This window comes from Notolepis coatsorum, assembly GCF_963971535.1.
Source record: "Notolepis coatsorum genome assembly, chromosome: 3".
NCBI lineage: Eukaryota > Metazoa > Chordata > Actinopteri > Aulopiformes > Paralepididae > Notolepis > Notolepis coatsorum.
The window spans coordinates 96,404,822-96,418,891 of NC_140167.1; the positions used below are offsets into that span (position 1 = coordinate 96,404,822).

At 42.1% G+C, this 14,070-nt stretch overlaps 1 protein-coding gene across 1 annotated transcript in view; it reads right to left on the bottom strand.

The window, feature by feature from the left end:
- obscna (obscurin, cytoskeletal calmodulin and titin-interacting RhoGEF a) overlaps nucleotides 1–11,398 on the bottom strand; it is a gene marked incomplete at its 5' end in the record, with an annotated part of 182,792 nt that extends 171,394 nt beyond the window's left edge. The window contains 2 exons of the mRNA XM_084311315.1: nucleotides 8,925–9,086; nucleotides 11,092–11,398. Of these exons, the coding sequence (XP_084167441.1) occupies nucleotides 8,925–9,086; nucleotides 11,092–11,398 (469 nt within the window). The remainder of the gene's footprint in view (nucleotides 1–8,924; nucleotides 9,087–11,091) is intronic.
- Between the last annotated feature and the right edge of the window lie 2,672 nt (nucleotides 11,399–14,070).

Consider the following 14,070-nt stretch of genomic DNA (forward strand, 5'->3'; position numbering starts at 1 on the left):
CTCAGCGTTCAACACCATAGTCCCCACCAGACTGGGGGACAAGCTGATAGAGCTAGGTCTGAGCTCCGCCCTGAGCGCCTGGGTACTGGACTTTCTGAGCGAAAGACCCCAGGCGGTCAGACCTCCAACACCATCACCCTGAGCATCGGGTCCCCCCAGGGCTGTGTTCTGAGCCCCCTGCTGTACTCACTCTACACACACGATTGTGTGGCCAAGTTCAGCTCCAACTCCATAGTGAAGTTCGCAGATGACACGGTGGTGGTGGGGCTGATCTCGGACAACGACGAGAAGGCCTACCGGGAGGAGGTTGAGGTACTGGAACGCTGGTGCCAGGACAACAGCCTGCTCCTGAACATTGGTAAAACCAAGGAGCTGATCGTGGATTATAGGAGAGGACAGCAGGAGACGCACACACCACTGATGATTAACGGGGCTACCGTGGACAGGGTGAGCAGCTTCAAGTACCTGGGGGTCCACATCTCAGAGGACCTGACATGGTCAACACACATAGACACAGTAGTAAAGAAGGCGAAACAGCGTCTCTACCACCTGAGACAGTTAAGGAAGTTCAGAGTATCGGGAAAGATACTCCAGTCCTTCTACTCAGGAGCTGTAGAGAGCATCCTGACAGGAAACATCACTGCCTGGTATGGAAACAGCACGGCACAGGACAAGAAGGCCCTACAGAGAGTGGTGCGCTCAGCCGAGCGTACCACGGGTATTGCACTATCCCCCCTGCAGGTTCTATACAACAAGAGGTGCAAATCCAGAGCCTGCAGGATAATGAAAGACCCTCACCACCCCAATAACAGCCTGTTTCAGCTGCTGAGGTCAGGCAGACGCCTGCGAACCCCAGCTACTAGGACAGAGCGGCTTAGGCTCAGCTTCTTCCCCCAGGCCATCAGAGCCATGAACAATGAACATTGAGTGCTCAGAACATTGAACTGTCCACACACAAGCACACATGAACACACACACGACACGCACACTGTGCACGCTCACACACGAGCAGCCACTTAACACTTTAACATGAGCGGGCACACACTCATGTCGCACACACGCACACTTATGGCCAAAGGAAAGGACACTTTAAATTAGAATAACAGGAACAGTGTATTGCACTACCAAAGCTAACTAGCATGTCCCATATGCTTTGTAAATAACTATGTACAGATACCGAGATGTCACTCCATGTTACCTGTTACCTGTTACTGCACAATGTTGTCTTCTTCTTTTGATTCTATTATATGTACCACTGTATTGCACATCGTTGCGGGCAAGACCACCCGCATTTCATTGTATACCTGTATGCCGTGACAATTAAAACTCTTGACTTGACTTGACTGGTATCGACCCCTGCTTGCCCGACGTCTCTTCTCCCGGATCAGCCCCCGCCCGTATGAGAAGAACCAATCCCTGTTTACCGACCCCCGCTATGGGACAACGACGATTCTCACGGATTACGGACTGGCTGACGCTTACACTAACCTCTTCCTTCCCCCCTAAACAGCAATAAAACGGCTGTTAAACTTGCTTCTACCTTGTGCTGTGTGTATTTTATTCATTCCAAGCTCAATACACCCCAGAGTCTGTCACAACACATATCTGGTATACATACATACTAGGGGTGTAAAGGTACATGTATCCGTACCGAACCATTTCAGTGTGTACCGCAGTGGCGGCCGCCACTGGGGGGCGCTAGGGCGCCGCCCCCCCCCCCCCCCCTCCTGTTAAATCAGAGAATAAGAAAAAAAAACTTTTTTGTTTTTTGTTTTATAGCCCTATAAATAATATAAACATGTTTAAAATTAGTAATATTTACTAATTTTAAGTATGTTTGTGTTTCCAATGCACAATATAACGTTAATATATAAAATAAAAAAATACTCGTTTTCCTGAACAGGAAGTGACACACTTTTTTTAATTTTTAAATTTTTTTGTATTTCTCGGCCCGGGCTAGACTCAATAGCGCTCTGAGTGCGCGTCACAGTTTGATCGCTGTATCCCTCGCAGCCAATCAGTGCGTAACGCGTTGTGCGTTGAAATATGACTATTATGTTGGAATCCGGGCGCGATTTGAAGCGGTCTAGGCAGCAGCGTCAAGAATTTCTGTAGCCGCATTTCGCGGAGACGCTCTCTGATTGGCCGACGTCAGTTTTTTTTTTCGTAGCAGCATTTCGCGGAGACGATCTCTGATTGGCCGAATCCAATTTCTATGTTCCAATTCTAGCTTGGTGGTAGAGATCATAGTTGTGTTGTTGTGACTGAGATGCAAGCTATTTGTCTTAGAGCGTGACTGCAAGTTCTTTCGACGGTTAAGCTTAGGCACTCTTTCAAAGTTGGTTAAGGTTAGAGTTTGTCTTAGAGCATGGCGATAGAACGCCAGGTAGTTTGCAGTCTGTTCGACGCGGAAATGGACAAAGAAATCAAACTACTTGTTGTGTGGTGCTAACTGCTAACAGCTAACAAGCTATATGGCAGTCTGGACAGTGGACTGGATATACATCATCAACAGAGGATTATACACTTCATCAAGCCCTCCGTCTTGATATACATCAACAGTCTGGGGAGTCGGGACAACAGTGAGTGGACCACGTAAACAGTGAGTTAATTCGGTCTCTCTCTCGCTCTCTCTCTCTTGCTCTCTCTCTCTCTCCCCCTCTCTCTCTCTCTCTCTCTCTCTCTCTCTCTCTCTCCCTCTCTCTCTCCCTCTCTCTCTCTCTCTCTCTCTCTCTCTCTCTCTCTCTCTCTCTCTCTCTCTCTCTCTCTCTCTCTCTCTCTCTCTCTCGCTCTCTCTCGCTCTCTCTCTCTCTCTCTCTCTCTCTCTCTCTCTCTCTCTCTCTCTCTCTCTCTCTCTAATTTCGCCGCGGGTAGAACATAACCACTCAGACAATGAATGGTAACTTGTTTAAAATGACAATATATACATATGTGTTTCTTATTGAATCGATCTGAGAGAGAGAGAGAGAGAGAGAGAGAGAGAGAGAGGGAGAGAGAGAGAGAGAGAGGGAGAGAGAGGGAGAGAGAGAGAGAGCAAGAGAGAGAGAGAGAGAGAGAGCTGTGCGTGTTTGTGTTGGGCTATTGGAAACGTGGTTGCATTTGACTGACTGTGATCATATATTGATCGATGGCAATGGTGATAATATTCGCCAATGCGTGCCTTGTACATGTTTGCAAAATGTTTGGTATAGCGCCCCTAGTGGCGAAGCATCCAGCAGCCGTCACTGGTGTACCGTAACGTACCGAACAGCTGTGTACATGATCGCCGCCTAGTTATAGTTGAAAGTGGGGGTGCAAGATTTCTTTTTTTTTATATATATATTTTTTTACCTTAATTTTTTTTTGCTTTTTTTGGGGGTGCAAGTTTCAAGTTTCAAGTTTCAAGTTTCTTTAATAGTTGTCATACAGAAGTACAGAATACTTTCATACAAAATGCTTCTTACTGTTACGCTCCAGAGACTGTGCTAGACAAGATAGTATCAAATAACATAGTATAGCATGTAATTTAGAAGTAGAAAATGAGGTCACAGTGTTCAATATAGACATATGTACAATGTTCGATGCAGAATAGACGTAACTGAGTTACCATATAATATACAATACTATGCAGTGTACTAATGTACAGTACTATATAGTGCAAAGCAGAAATGGGATGAGGTACAATTTAGGTACAATTTACAGTAAGGTGTACGAGTTGTAGTGCAATCCTTCATCAATAAATATAAAGTGTGGGGAGTGGGTGCTACAGTGTGTTTGTTTAAAGTGGGTGTGTGCTATAAAGTGTGTGGAGTGGGTGCTACAGTGTGTTTGTTTAAGACAGGCAAGGGGTGTTTTTTATTTTTTATTTAATGAACACCTGTATGTGCAATTTCCTGCAATATAGAGCCTTCAATCTTGAACAATAAAACTGCTCTTTTCACTATAAAACTCAGTTTATATTGCAGTATGATAGCCAATTACTATAATAATAATAATAATAATAATAATAATAATAATAATAATAATAATAATAATAATAATAATAATAATAATAATAATAATAATAATAATAATAATAATAATAATAATAATAATAATAATAATAATAATAATAATAATAATAATAATAATAATAATAATAATAATAATAATAATAATAATAATAATAATAATAATAATAATAATAATAATAATAATAATAATAATAATAATAATAATAATAATAATAATAATAATAATAATAATAATAATAATAATAATAATAATAATAATAATAATAATAATAACACTTTGATCGCCAGGCTTAAATTCATAATTTACCATCCTCCGCCAGCCCTATTTAATATGGAGAAGTTCCCCTTCTTTGCAGGGCTATAACTTTTTAAATTGTATTGCTAAATTGACATTACTATGGCCCATTCAACATCAAGTATCTATTGTTCAGGGTGTAGCAACGTTATACTTTTTCATTCACATATTCATACTAAAATACGGTCTAAAGTATAAGTATGTTTTTATCGTTTTCTGCAGCTTTCTCCAGAACGTGATTTATAGCCCCAAATGCATTATATTGATGATCAAATACAGTTTGATAGGAATCTGCGCGAGATAAAAAAATTCAAATGGACGTGCTTCTAGAAGTTACTACTGATCATCTGATGTTGACCGGATGAGGGGGGGGGTCGTTTATAATTCCGTGGCCAACGTTAGATGATTCATCTAGTGTGGGTGATATGATCATTAGAGCAGTTAGTATCGAACACGTTAAAAAATAACGCTGAATCTTACCGTAGCTTCCTCATAGCGTTGGGCAATGAGCGTGGAACAGAAAGTTTCCTATTATGGGATGTAGAAATATGCGATCCATTTCCAGGTTGTATAATAGTATATACGTCCAAATCATGTTGTTAATCGAGTTATTGGTAACGGATTGCTATCCGTTGTGTCCAGCTTGAGTCCTGGGACTATTACCGAGTGATCGGACCGAATTGAAATGAGCACCAGCTTCCATTTCCTGTTTCCGCTCTGGGCGATCCGCCGATCGGCCACCAGATGGCGCTCTTGAACCGTTGGAGAGTTGAGAGGGGGTCAACAGTAGATCTCAAGTCTCCGGGGGAGAAATATTGATATCAAAGACGTGGTACGGCGTCTTTGGCAGAATGAGCATGGAGAGGAAAGACGTGGTACGGCGGTTTTGGCAACCATAGTGTTAATTAGGGATGTCCCGATCGCATTTTTTTTTTGATTTTGAGTATCTGATACAGATCTTTCCCGATCCTCCCGAAGCCCCTCCGTTCACATCCCCAGCAGCAGTAGCAACAACAACAACAACCATTCTTAAATCATGACCACGTCAACATGAAAGATTCACTGCAAGGGCTCTTTTAGCTAACGCTAGCTAAGCACGTAGCTATATATTACAGTAGCATCACTTCACTGTCTGCCGAGCTAGCGTTGGATACCAAGCAAGCTTATTGACGCTATATTGCAATATTGACGCTATCAATAGCCCCAGTCAGTGCGGCGGCTCACATCACCATACGAGAAATATTCAGTTTCAATCTGTTTGCGCCTTTAGTATACAGTCACAGTGTTCGATTTACGTAATGATTTGCTCCATTTTGGTGTAAAACGCAGACGAATAATCCTCACAAAGCGAATGTTATCCACTTTCCAGGTGAACTTTTCTTCATTCAAACGAGGCATTCAAAACAGCCGCCTCCCCCATTCCAACACGTCGAATACGCTCTTGCTCTGGGGGAGGGACCGTGGGAGGCACTGGATCAAACCATTAAATGTGGGGGGTCACACAATCTTTGGAAACTTAAAAACTTGCTATTAAGTGTCATTGCGTATTATTAATTTGATTGAAATTACGTAGTTATGGTTAGATTTATATATTGGGGGGGGGGATATATCATATTTTTCATATGATCAAAAAGTGGGGGTGCAAAAGCACACGTTTGCACTAGGGATGTCCGATATTATCGGCCTACCGATATTATCGGCCGATATCGGCATTAAAATGTGATATAGGAAAATATCGGTATCGGTTTTCAATTTTTTTATTTATTTTTTTTACATTCCTATAACCTTTATTTACCCAGGCAAGCAAGTAAGAACAAATTCTGATTTTATTTATTGTCAAAAGTATGCATAATGTTGTGTTAATTCCACAACAAGAGATATGTAATGTTAATTACCTGAAATTATTCCTTTTTTTGGGGGTGAAAACCCTGCATATATCGGTATCGGTTGATATCGGTATCGGAAATTAAGAGTTGGACAATATCGGTATCGGTAAAAAAGCCAATATCGAGCATCCCTAGTTTGCACCCCCAAGTTCAATACTGGTGGAGCGGATGCTCCGCATGCTCCATTGGCCAGGTGCCTATGGCTGTGTACCAAACTAATACAATGGTATGTTAACCACTAACGACCGCCCACCGGGGGCTGTTTTTTTCACAATCTAATATAATTATAATATAATAAAAAACATGTTTGATCCACTTTTTCTCCTCTTTTTCAATTTTTCTCCCATCCCAATTTTGCTGTGCCAATTCTCCCCTCCCCTGTCTTGAACGTTGCTCGCATATGCCCCTCACAGGCCGGTCATAGGGAGGATAGAAGCCTTGCATCACATGTCCCCTCCGATACATGTGGAGGCAGCCTGTCACATCTTTTCACCTCCCAGCGCGGACTCTCATTGGCGAGGTGTAACGTGTGGGAGGCTCACACTACCCCCGCCATTTCCTGTCTCTGCTGTGCAGGCGTCCCCCAACCGACCTGTAGGAGTCGTTGTCCACAACGTCCAGACTACCACCCATCGACTTCCACCCACCAACTCTGCCAATTGAGTTAGTATGACGACCGGCCCAAGCCAGAGGCAACGGCGACAGCCGGAGTCAAACCCGGTGTCTCTTGCGTTGGTGACGAGCGCAATGTCCGCTGCGCCACCCAGCCGCATATAATAATGATTATACTTTTTTTTTTTTTTTTGTACAAGTCGATTATTAATTTCAATATAGAATATTCGTTGACAGCCGTACAAGTACAATTAGTTACTGCACACTACATCACCCCTGAGTGGAACCGAAAAACCGTACCGAACCGTGACTTCAAAACCGAGGTCTTCAAAACCGAGGTACATACCGTACCGTGGTTTTTGTGTACCGTTACACCCCTAATACATACATACATACATACATACATACATACATACATACATACATACATACATACATACATACATACATACATACATACATACATACATACATACATACATACATACATACATACATACATACATACATACATACATACATACATACATACATACATACATACATACATACATACATACATACATACATACATACATACATACATACATACATACATACATACATACATACATACATACATACATACATCTGCAATCTGCACCTGGCTCGCTGATAACAAACTATCATTACACCTGGGTAAAACAGAGTCCATTCTCTTCGGTTCAAACAACAAACTCAGCAAGGCCGACGGCTTCTCAGTTACAGTGGGTGACAATATTGTCACAAGGAAAGATGAAATAACATACCTAGGTTCCATCCTAGAGGCAAATCTTTCCTGTGACAAAATGGCATCCAATGTAATAAAAAAAGTCAACCAACAAACTAGATTCTTGTACCGGATCTCCTCTCTGGTAAACAAGAATACCCTGAAGACTCTGGCAGGAGCACTCATTCAAGGGTACGACTATGCTTGCACCTCATGGTACCAAAGCACCTCAAAGGCGCTAAAAACTAAATTACAAACATCACAAAACAAACTGGTCAGACTATTGCTTGACCTTACTCCTAAAACCCACCTCACCCCTGCCCATTTTGACAACCTAGGATGGCTTAGAGTAGACGACAGAGTACAGCAACTTGCAATGGGCCTGGTCTACAAGATACACTACACGACCAAGGTACCCATGTACATGTCAAAATACTTCCCAAAGGTCAGTGAATACCACGACGGCAACACCAGAGCGAGCTCCACAAATCATGTTAAACCCAGATTCGGCTCAAACAAGGGACTAAACACGTTTTGCAATTATGCCACATCAATGTGGAATGCCTTACCCACAGCTGTAAAGGAATGTGAATCACTACCCACTTTCAAAACCACTCTCAAAGAGCACCTACGGGAGACTGCAATTCGAAACTGGCCCCTGTAAATGTCCTAACCCAACCCCCTCCAATGTACAGTTACCCCCCCCCCCCCCACCCCGCCTACCCAACCCACCCCCCACCCCACCCCACCTACCCAACCTCCTCCAATGTACAGTTTCTTCCCCCTCAAATGTATATACTCTCTTTTTTAGACCCTTTTTGTATCACAAACAGTACTGTATTTGTAGATCTGGTATGTCATAAATGTCTAGATGTAGCAGTACTGTATCTGTATCTGTATGTCATGTATGTCATATATGTTATGATGAATTGAAAATGGGGGACCATGATGTAAACAAGACGAAAGTCTTTCTCTGGTCTGCATCCAATCTGTTAATACAATTTTCAATCAATCAATTCAAAACATACATGCATACATACATACTGTGGTATACATACATTCATACATACTGTGGTACAGTATACATACAGTACACACATACATGTAGAAATGTGTGCATTGAAATGTCTGTAAAGTCTCGACAACATTGAAAACGAGGGTGACCTCAATTGTCTTTTCGAGAATAAATAAAGGTTTGAATACATACATACATACATACATACATACATACATACATACATACATACATACATACATACATACATACATACATACATACATACATACATACATACATACATACATACATACATACATACATACATACATACATACATACATACATACATACATACATACATACATACATACATACAATAATACATACTCACCATCATGTCTGATCTTGATGTTGTCCCCAGGTCTGATCCTTCTCTCATCTCTGTACCAACGACCGTCCAGATCCACGTGGTTGACCTCACACTGGAAAGTCACTGTCTCGCGCTCCATCACATCCACGTCCTCCAGCCCCTTCGCTATGTAGATGTCTCTGGCTGATGGAGGACGGCGGGTGGACACGCAGATGAAAGACAACGAGACACCTCTGACAACTGATTTTGTTTCAGTTCTCTTCTCTTCTTCTCTCTGTTGTGCTGCTCTTTCTGTACCACCGGTACCAATACTGCTATGTGATATCGGACTGGTACCAGTAATTAAAAAAAAATCGATCCACATAGATGCATGTTGGATCTGAATTGTGGATCTTATTCTTAGGCAATTTGTTTTGTTATTCTTATTTGTGACTTTGTTCTATGTCTAAATGTTTAATGTGAGTGATTTGTAGTGTCAAATTTCTCTATACATTACATACATACTGTACATACTGTGGTCAACACATAGATGCATGTTGGATCTGAATTGTGGAGAAAATGGATCAGTAATTTTTGTCCAATCAATAACTGAATACCCAAGATTAAGAAACATAATATGTCAGTTTTATTGTGTATTGTGTTCATTCATAGTTAAAGACAGTAGAGGTTTGAGTACTTTGTTATCTAAAGATATTAAGTGTTGATTTAGATTAACTTCACAACTGCAAATACTGTCCCAAAACATTTAAAAATGTGTGCTGAATAGCAACCAACTGCTTAAATATCAGGAATGTCTATTTCAATATAATAAATAAAAGATGTTCTCAAATTGATGTCAGAACTAGCCAAATTGTTAGCCTAGTTTACCCTATTTTTTGTGTGTGTCAATTGTCTAAAAAGGTTCAATACAACATCAGTCTGCACCCAAAATATAACAACATTTATTTTCAAAAAAGATCCACTGAATGACATTCCAATTTTAAAATGTCAACATGTTTCTAAGACTCTAAAGATGGCAAATCTGTTCCTCAATCAAATAAGACTCCTCTACTTTTACTGGTATCAGCCATTTTACGTCTCACTCCATTCATTTCATAGTGTCCCCCGTCTGCTTATTTTCCCAGAGTGATGGAAGTAGCTATAGAGAGTTGTCTGGTGATATAAGTAGCTATATAGAGTTGTCTGGTGATGGTAGTAGGAGAGTTGTCTGGTGATGGTAGTAGCTATATAGAGTTGACTGGTGATGGTAGCTATAGAGTTGTCTGGTGATGGTAGTAGCTATAGAGAGTTGTCTGGTGATGGTAGTAGCTATAGAGAGTTGTCTGGTGATGGTAGTAGCTATAGAGAGTTGCCTGGTGATGGTAGTAGCTATAGAGAGTTGTGTGGTGATGGTAGTAGCTATAGAGAGTTGTGTGGTGATGGTAGTAGCTATAGAGAGTTGTGTGGTGATGGTAGTAACTATAGAGAGTTGTCTGTTGATGGTAGTAGCTATAGAGAGTTGTCTGGTGATGGTAGTAGCTATAGAGAGTTGTCTGGTGATGGTAGTAGCTATATAGAGTTGTGTGGTGATGGTAGTAGCTATAGAGAGTTGTCTGGTGATGGTAGTAGCTATAGAGAGTTGCCTGGTGATGGTAGTAGCTATAGTGAGTTGTCTGGTGATGGTAGTAGCTATAGAGAGTTGTCTGGTGATGGTAGTAGCTATAGTGAGTTGTCTGGTGATGGTAGTAGCTATATAGAGTTGTCTGGTGATGGTAGTAGCTATAGAGAGTTGTCTGGTGATGGTAGTAGCTATAGAGAGTTGTATGGTGATGGTAGTAGCTATAGAGAGTTGTGCGGTGATGGTAGTAGCTATAGTGAGTTGTCTGGTGATGGTAGTAGCTATAGAGAGTTGTCTGGTGATGGTAGTAGCTATATAGAGTTGTCTGGTGATGGTAGTAGCTATAGAGAGTTGTGTGGTGATGGTAGTAGCTATAGAGAGTTGTCTGGTGATGGTAGTAGCTATATAGAGTTGTCTGGTGATGGTAGTAGCTATAGAGAGTTGTCTGGTGATGGTAGTAGCTATAGTGAGTTCCATGTCCCGGTTCCTTCCCGTCTCCGTCTATAGGCTAATGTTCAGTAGAAGTAATAGGCTAGGAATCGGTATCCGCTGTGGAAAGGCGCTATTGATCAGTGTGTTCAGGCAGCCTACCTAGAACCGTGAGTCTACCCGAGGTCTCTATGCCGTCGGCCTGAAAGGAGAACAGGCCTGCGTCTCCTAACGCCACCCTGCTGAGCGTGAGGATGTGTCTCTTCCCGGTGGCGCTGATGCGACACGTGGGCTTGGACTTGAGTTGAACCCCATCCCTGGCCCAGGTTCCCTCGACGTAGGCCAGGTTGAGGGCCACCTCCAGGGAGCAGCTCCCCGTCTCACACACCCTCCCATCCTCCAGACCCCTCACCACCTGCAGACGGTTTTCTGATACACACAGACCCAGTCGAAAGCTCCTCAAATGCATTTCAAGAACAAAGTGAAAGGTCATACATGATGTGTGTGAGAGGAGGACTTACTTGCAGCGGCTATTACTCCTCCTGTCCTATTATCTCCCATGGTTGGACAGGATGGACAGGACGGCCCGGACTGAGACCCTCTTTTCTCAGTGATCAGGCGATCTCCTTTTCTCCACAATAACTTCTAGGGTGAACCTAGTGCTAAAAGCATTATTTAATAAAATGTTAATATAATCTTCCCTTATTGATTGTTTTGTATGTTTTATTTCTGGCTCGGTCACTCAAATATACTGTATATGGACGTCTGTCACAGCATTCTAATGGAGTTGATCATCCCAGTTCTGGCATGGCTGGACTCTTCTGTGATGAAAAGTTAAGTAATCTCTGACTGTCGCTTCACTTGGATGACCATGGCACCCCCGATATAGGGTCAGCTGTGCTGCCAACCTCCTCACGGCTTCACGCATGGGAACTAAGCAGAGACCTCCCCACGGCTTCAGATCAGATGAGGTCAGATGAGAGCTGTCAATCACATACAGTAACTGACTGAGAACAGGAAACCATGGTTAGATGGCTTGAGATGTTGACTCCTCCCACTATTATCAGAGGTGTGATGTTTCGTAAGAGCTTGAAAATATCACGTCATCTTATTATGTGTCATTTTATCACGTGTCATACAGCAGCACTGCATCCATGAGCAATTTTCCAGGAGACCTCTAAAGCAATAAAGAAAAATATACTATGAAACACAGAATTTCCAGAATACTTGATATCTCTCATTACTGTAACAACAATCACAGTAAAAAAAAAAAAAAAAAAACAGCTGACAATCAAGTGAACTGTACACCTATCAAGACTTTCCAATTTTATACTAAACTAGACGTGATAAAAAATCGACCAGATCATGACAAACTCGACCACCTGCTGATGTAGGCTACCTACCTTGAGCTTGGACAGCTGTATTCTGGTTGAAATGTGTCTCCTATATCCTGCCTAAATGTCTCTCCTATCTCTCGGCGTTCAAAACATAAAGACACGACGACACTCACCTGGACAGAAGCTGGCAACCACATCCACCATTGTTAACAGGTACATCCAAGTCCCGCTTCTCTCAAATTCCTTAAGATTAGCGACAGAGGTTTGGCCCGGAGGCGAGCACACAGGTTACAGCAAGCTGCGTCCCAAGTCCCTGAAGCAGACAGCCTGGACGCTTTCTCTTTTTTCCCCCCTCTCTTTGTGGTAAAGCCTAATGCTGAACAGCTGACATATCTTTCCTCACAGAGTGGCCTCCAAAATAGCAATCTGTCATTATGCAGGCTAAGACAGTGTTGGCTCCACTGGCGTGTGAGGCAGCATCAATAGATGCACTACAACTGCCACCAAACCAATTAGATAAAGTAGCAGTGTTTCCCATTAATTACCTAGACTGTGGCGGCCACAGTTGTATAATGAACCAAAAAAAATGTAATAAAAAAAAAATAACGATTTTTTTTTTTTTAATATAAAGTTTGCCAATAGGGATATATCAGTAGTATTGGCAGTGGTAGTAGTCGTAATAGTAATCCAGTATATTTTGTTACTTTCAAAAAAATAAACCAGTTCAACACAGGTAACCACTTTTGCTTCATTTCTTTGATGGCTCAAATGTATGATCTAGTCCAGTGGTTCCCAAACCTCTCCTCGAGGCACCCCAGCCGTTCCATGTATTTGTTAAATTCCACCACCAGCACACCTGATTCAACTGGGAGCATGTCTATGTTCCCCGGGTCCTATGTTCCCCGGGTTCTATGTTCCCCGGGTTCTATGTTCCCCGCTTTGATTGATTGATTGATTGAAAATTTTAGACCACCAGCCCTGATTCCAAACTCTAACCTTAACCAGTTTGAAAGAGGGCCTAAGCTTAACCGTTCGAAACAAGGCGGACATTAATAATTAATAAAATAATAAACATTTATAAAATGTTCAATCTATTAATCAATCAAAGCGGGGAACATAGAACCCGGGGAACATAGGACCCGGGGAACATAGGGATGATCCCATTCAACTAATAAAGGGCTAGTTACTGTAAGTTGAGTGCTGGTGGTGGAATTTAACAAATACATTGAACGGCTGGGGTGCTTCGAGGAGAGGATTGGGAAGCACTAGTCTAGTCGATTTTGTGTTTTGAGCACAAAGTTCATCATAGATCTAGCCTCTTTATTTTGCTCTCAAAGTGCACCAGATTGATGCATTTAACTTTAAAATATACAAAAATGCCCCTGGCATGCCCCCGGCATTCACCCACCACAGTCTCACAAAATCCTGTGGGAAACACTGAAGTAGACATGTTTTGATTATCTTCCTATATGAGTGAGTGAGTGAGTGAGTGAGTGAGTGAGTGAGTGAGTGAGTGAGTGAGTGAGTGAGTGAGTGAGTGAGTGAGTGAGTGAGTGAGTGAGTGAGTGAGTGAGTGAGTGAGTGAGTGAGTGAGTGAGTGAGTGAGTGAGTGAGTGAGTGAGTGAGTGAGTGAGTGAGTGAGTGAGTGAGTGAGTGAGTGAGTGAGTGAGTGAGTGAGTGAGTGAGTGAGTGAGTGAGTGAGTGAGTGAGTGAAGGACATGCCATGAAGCAAAACCTGTATTTGTACAATTGCAGGCTTTGCGTTCGTTTAATTTAGTTTTGGAGCCGTCTTTCATATAGGAAC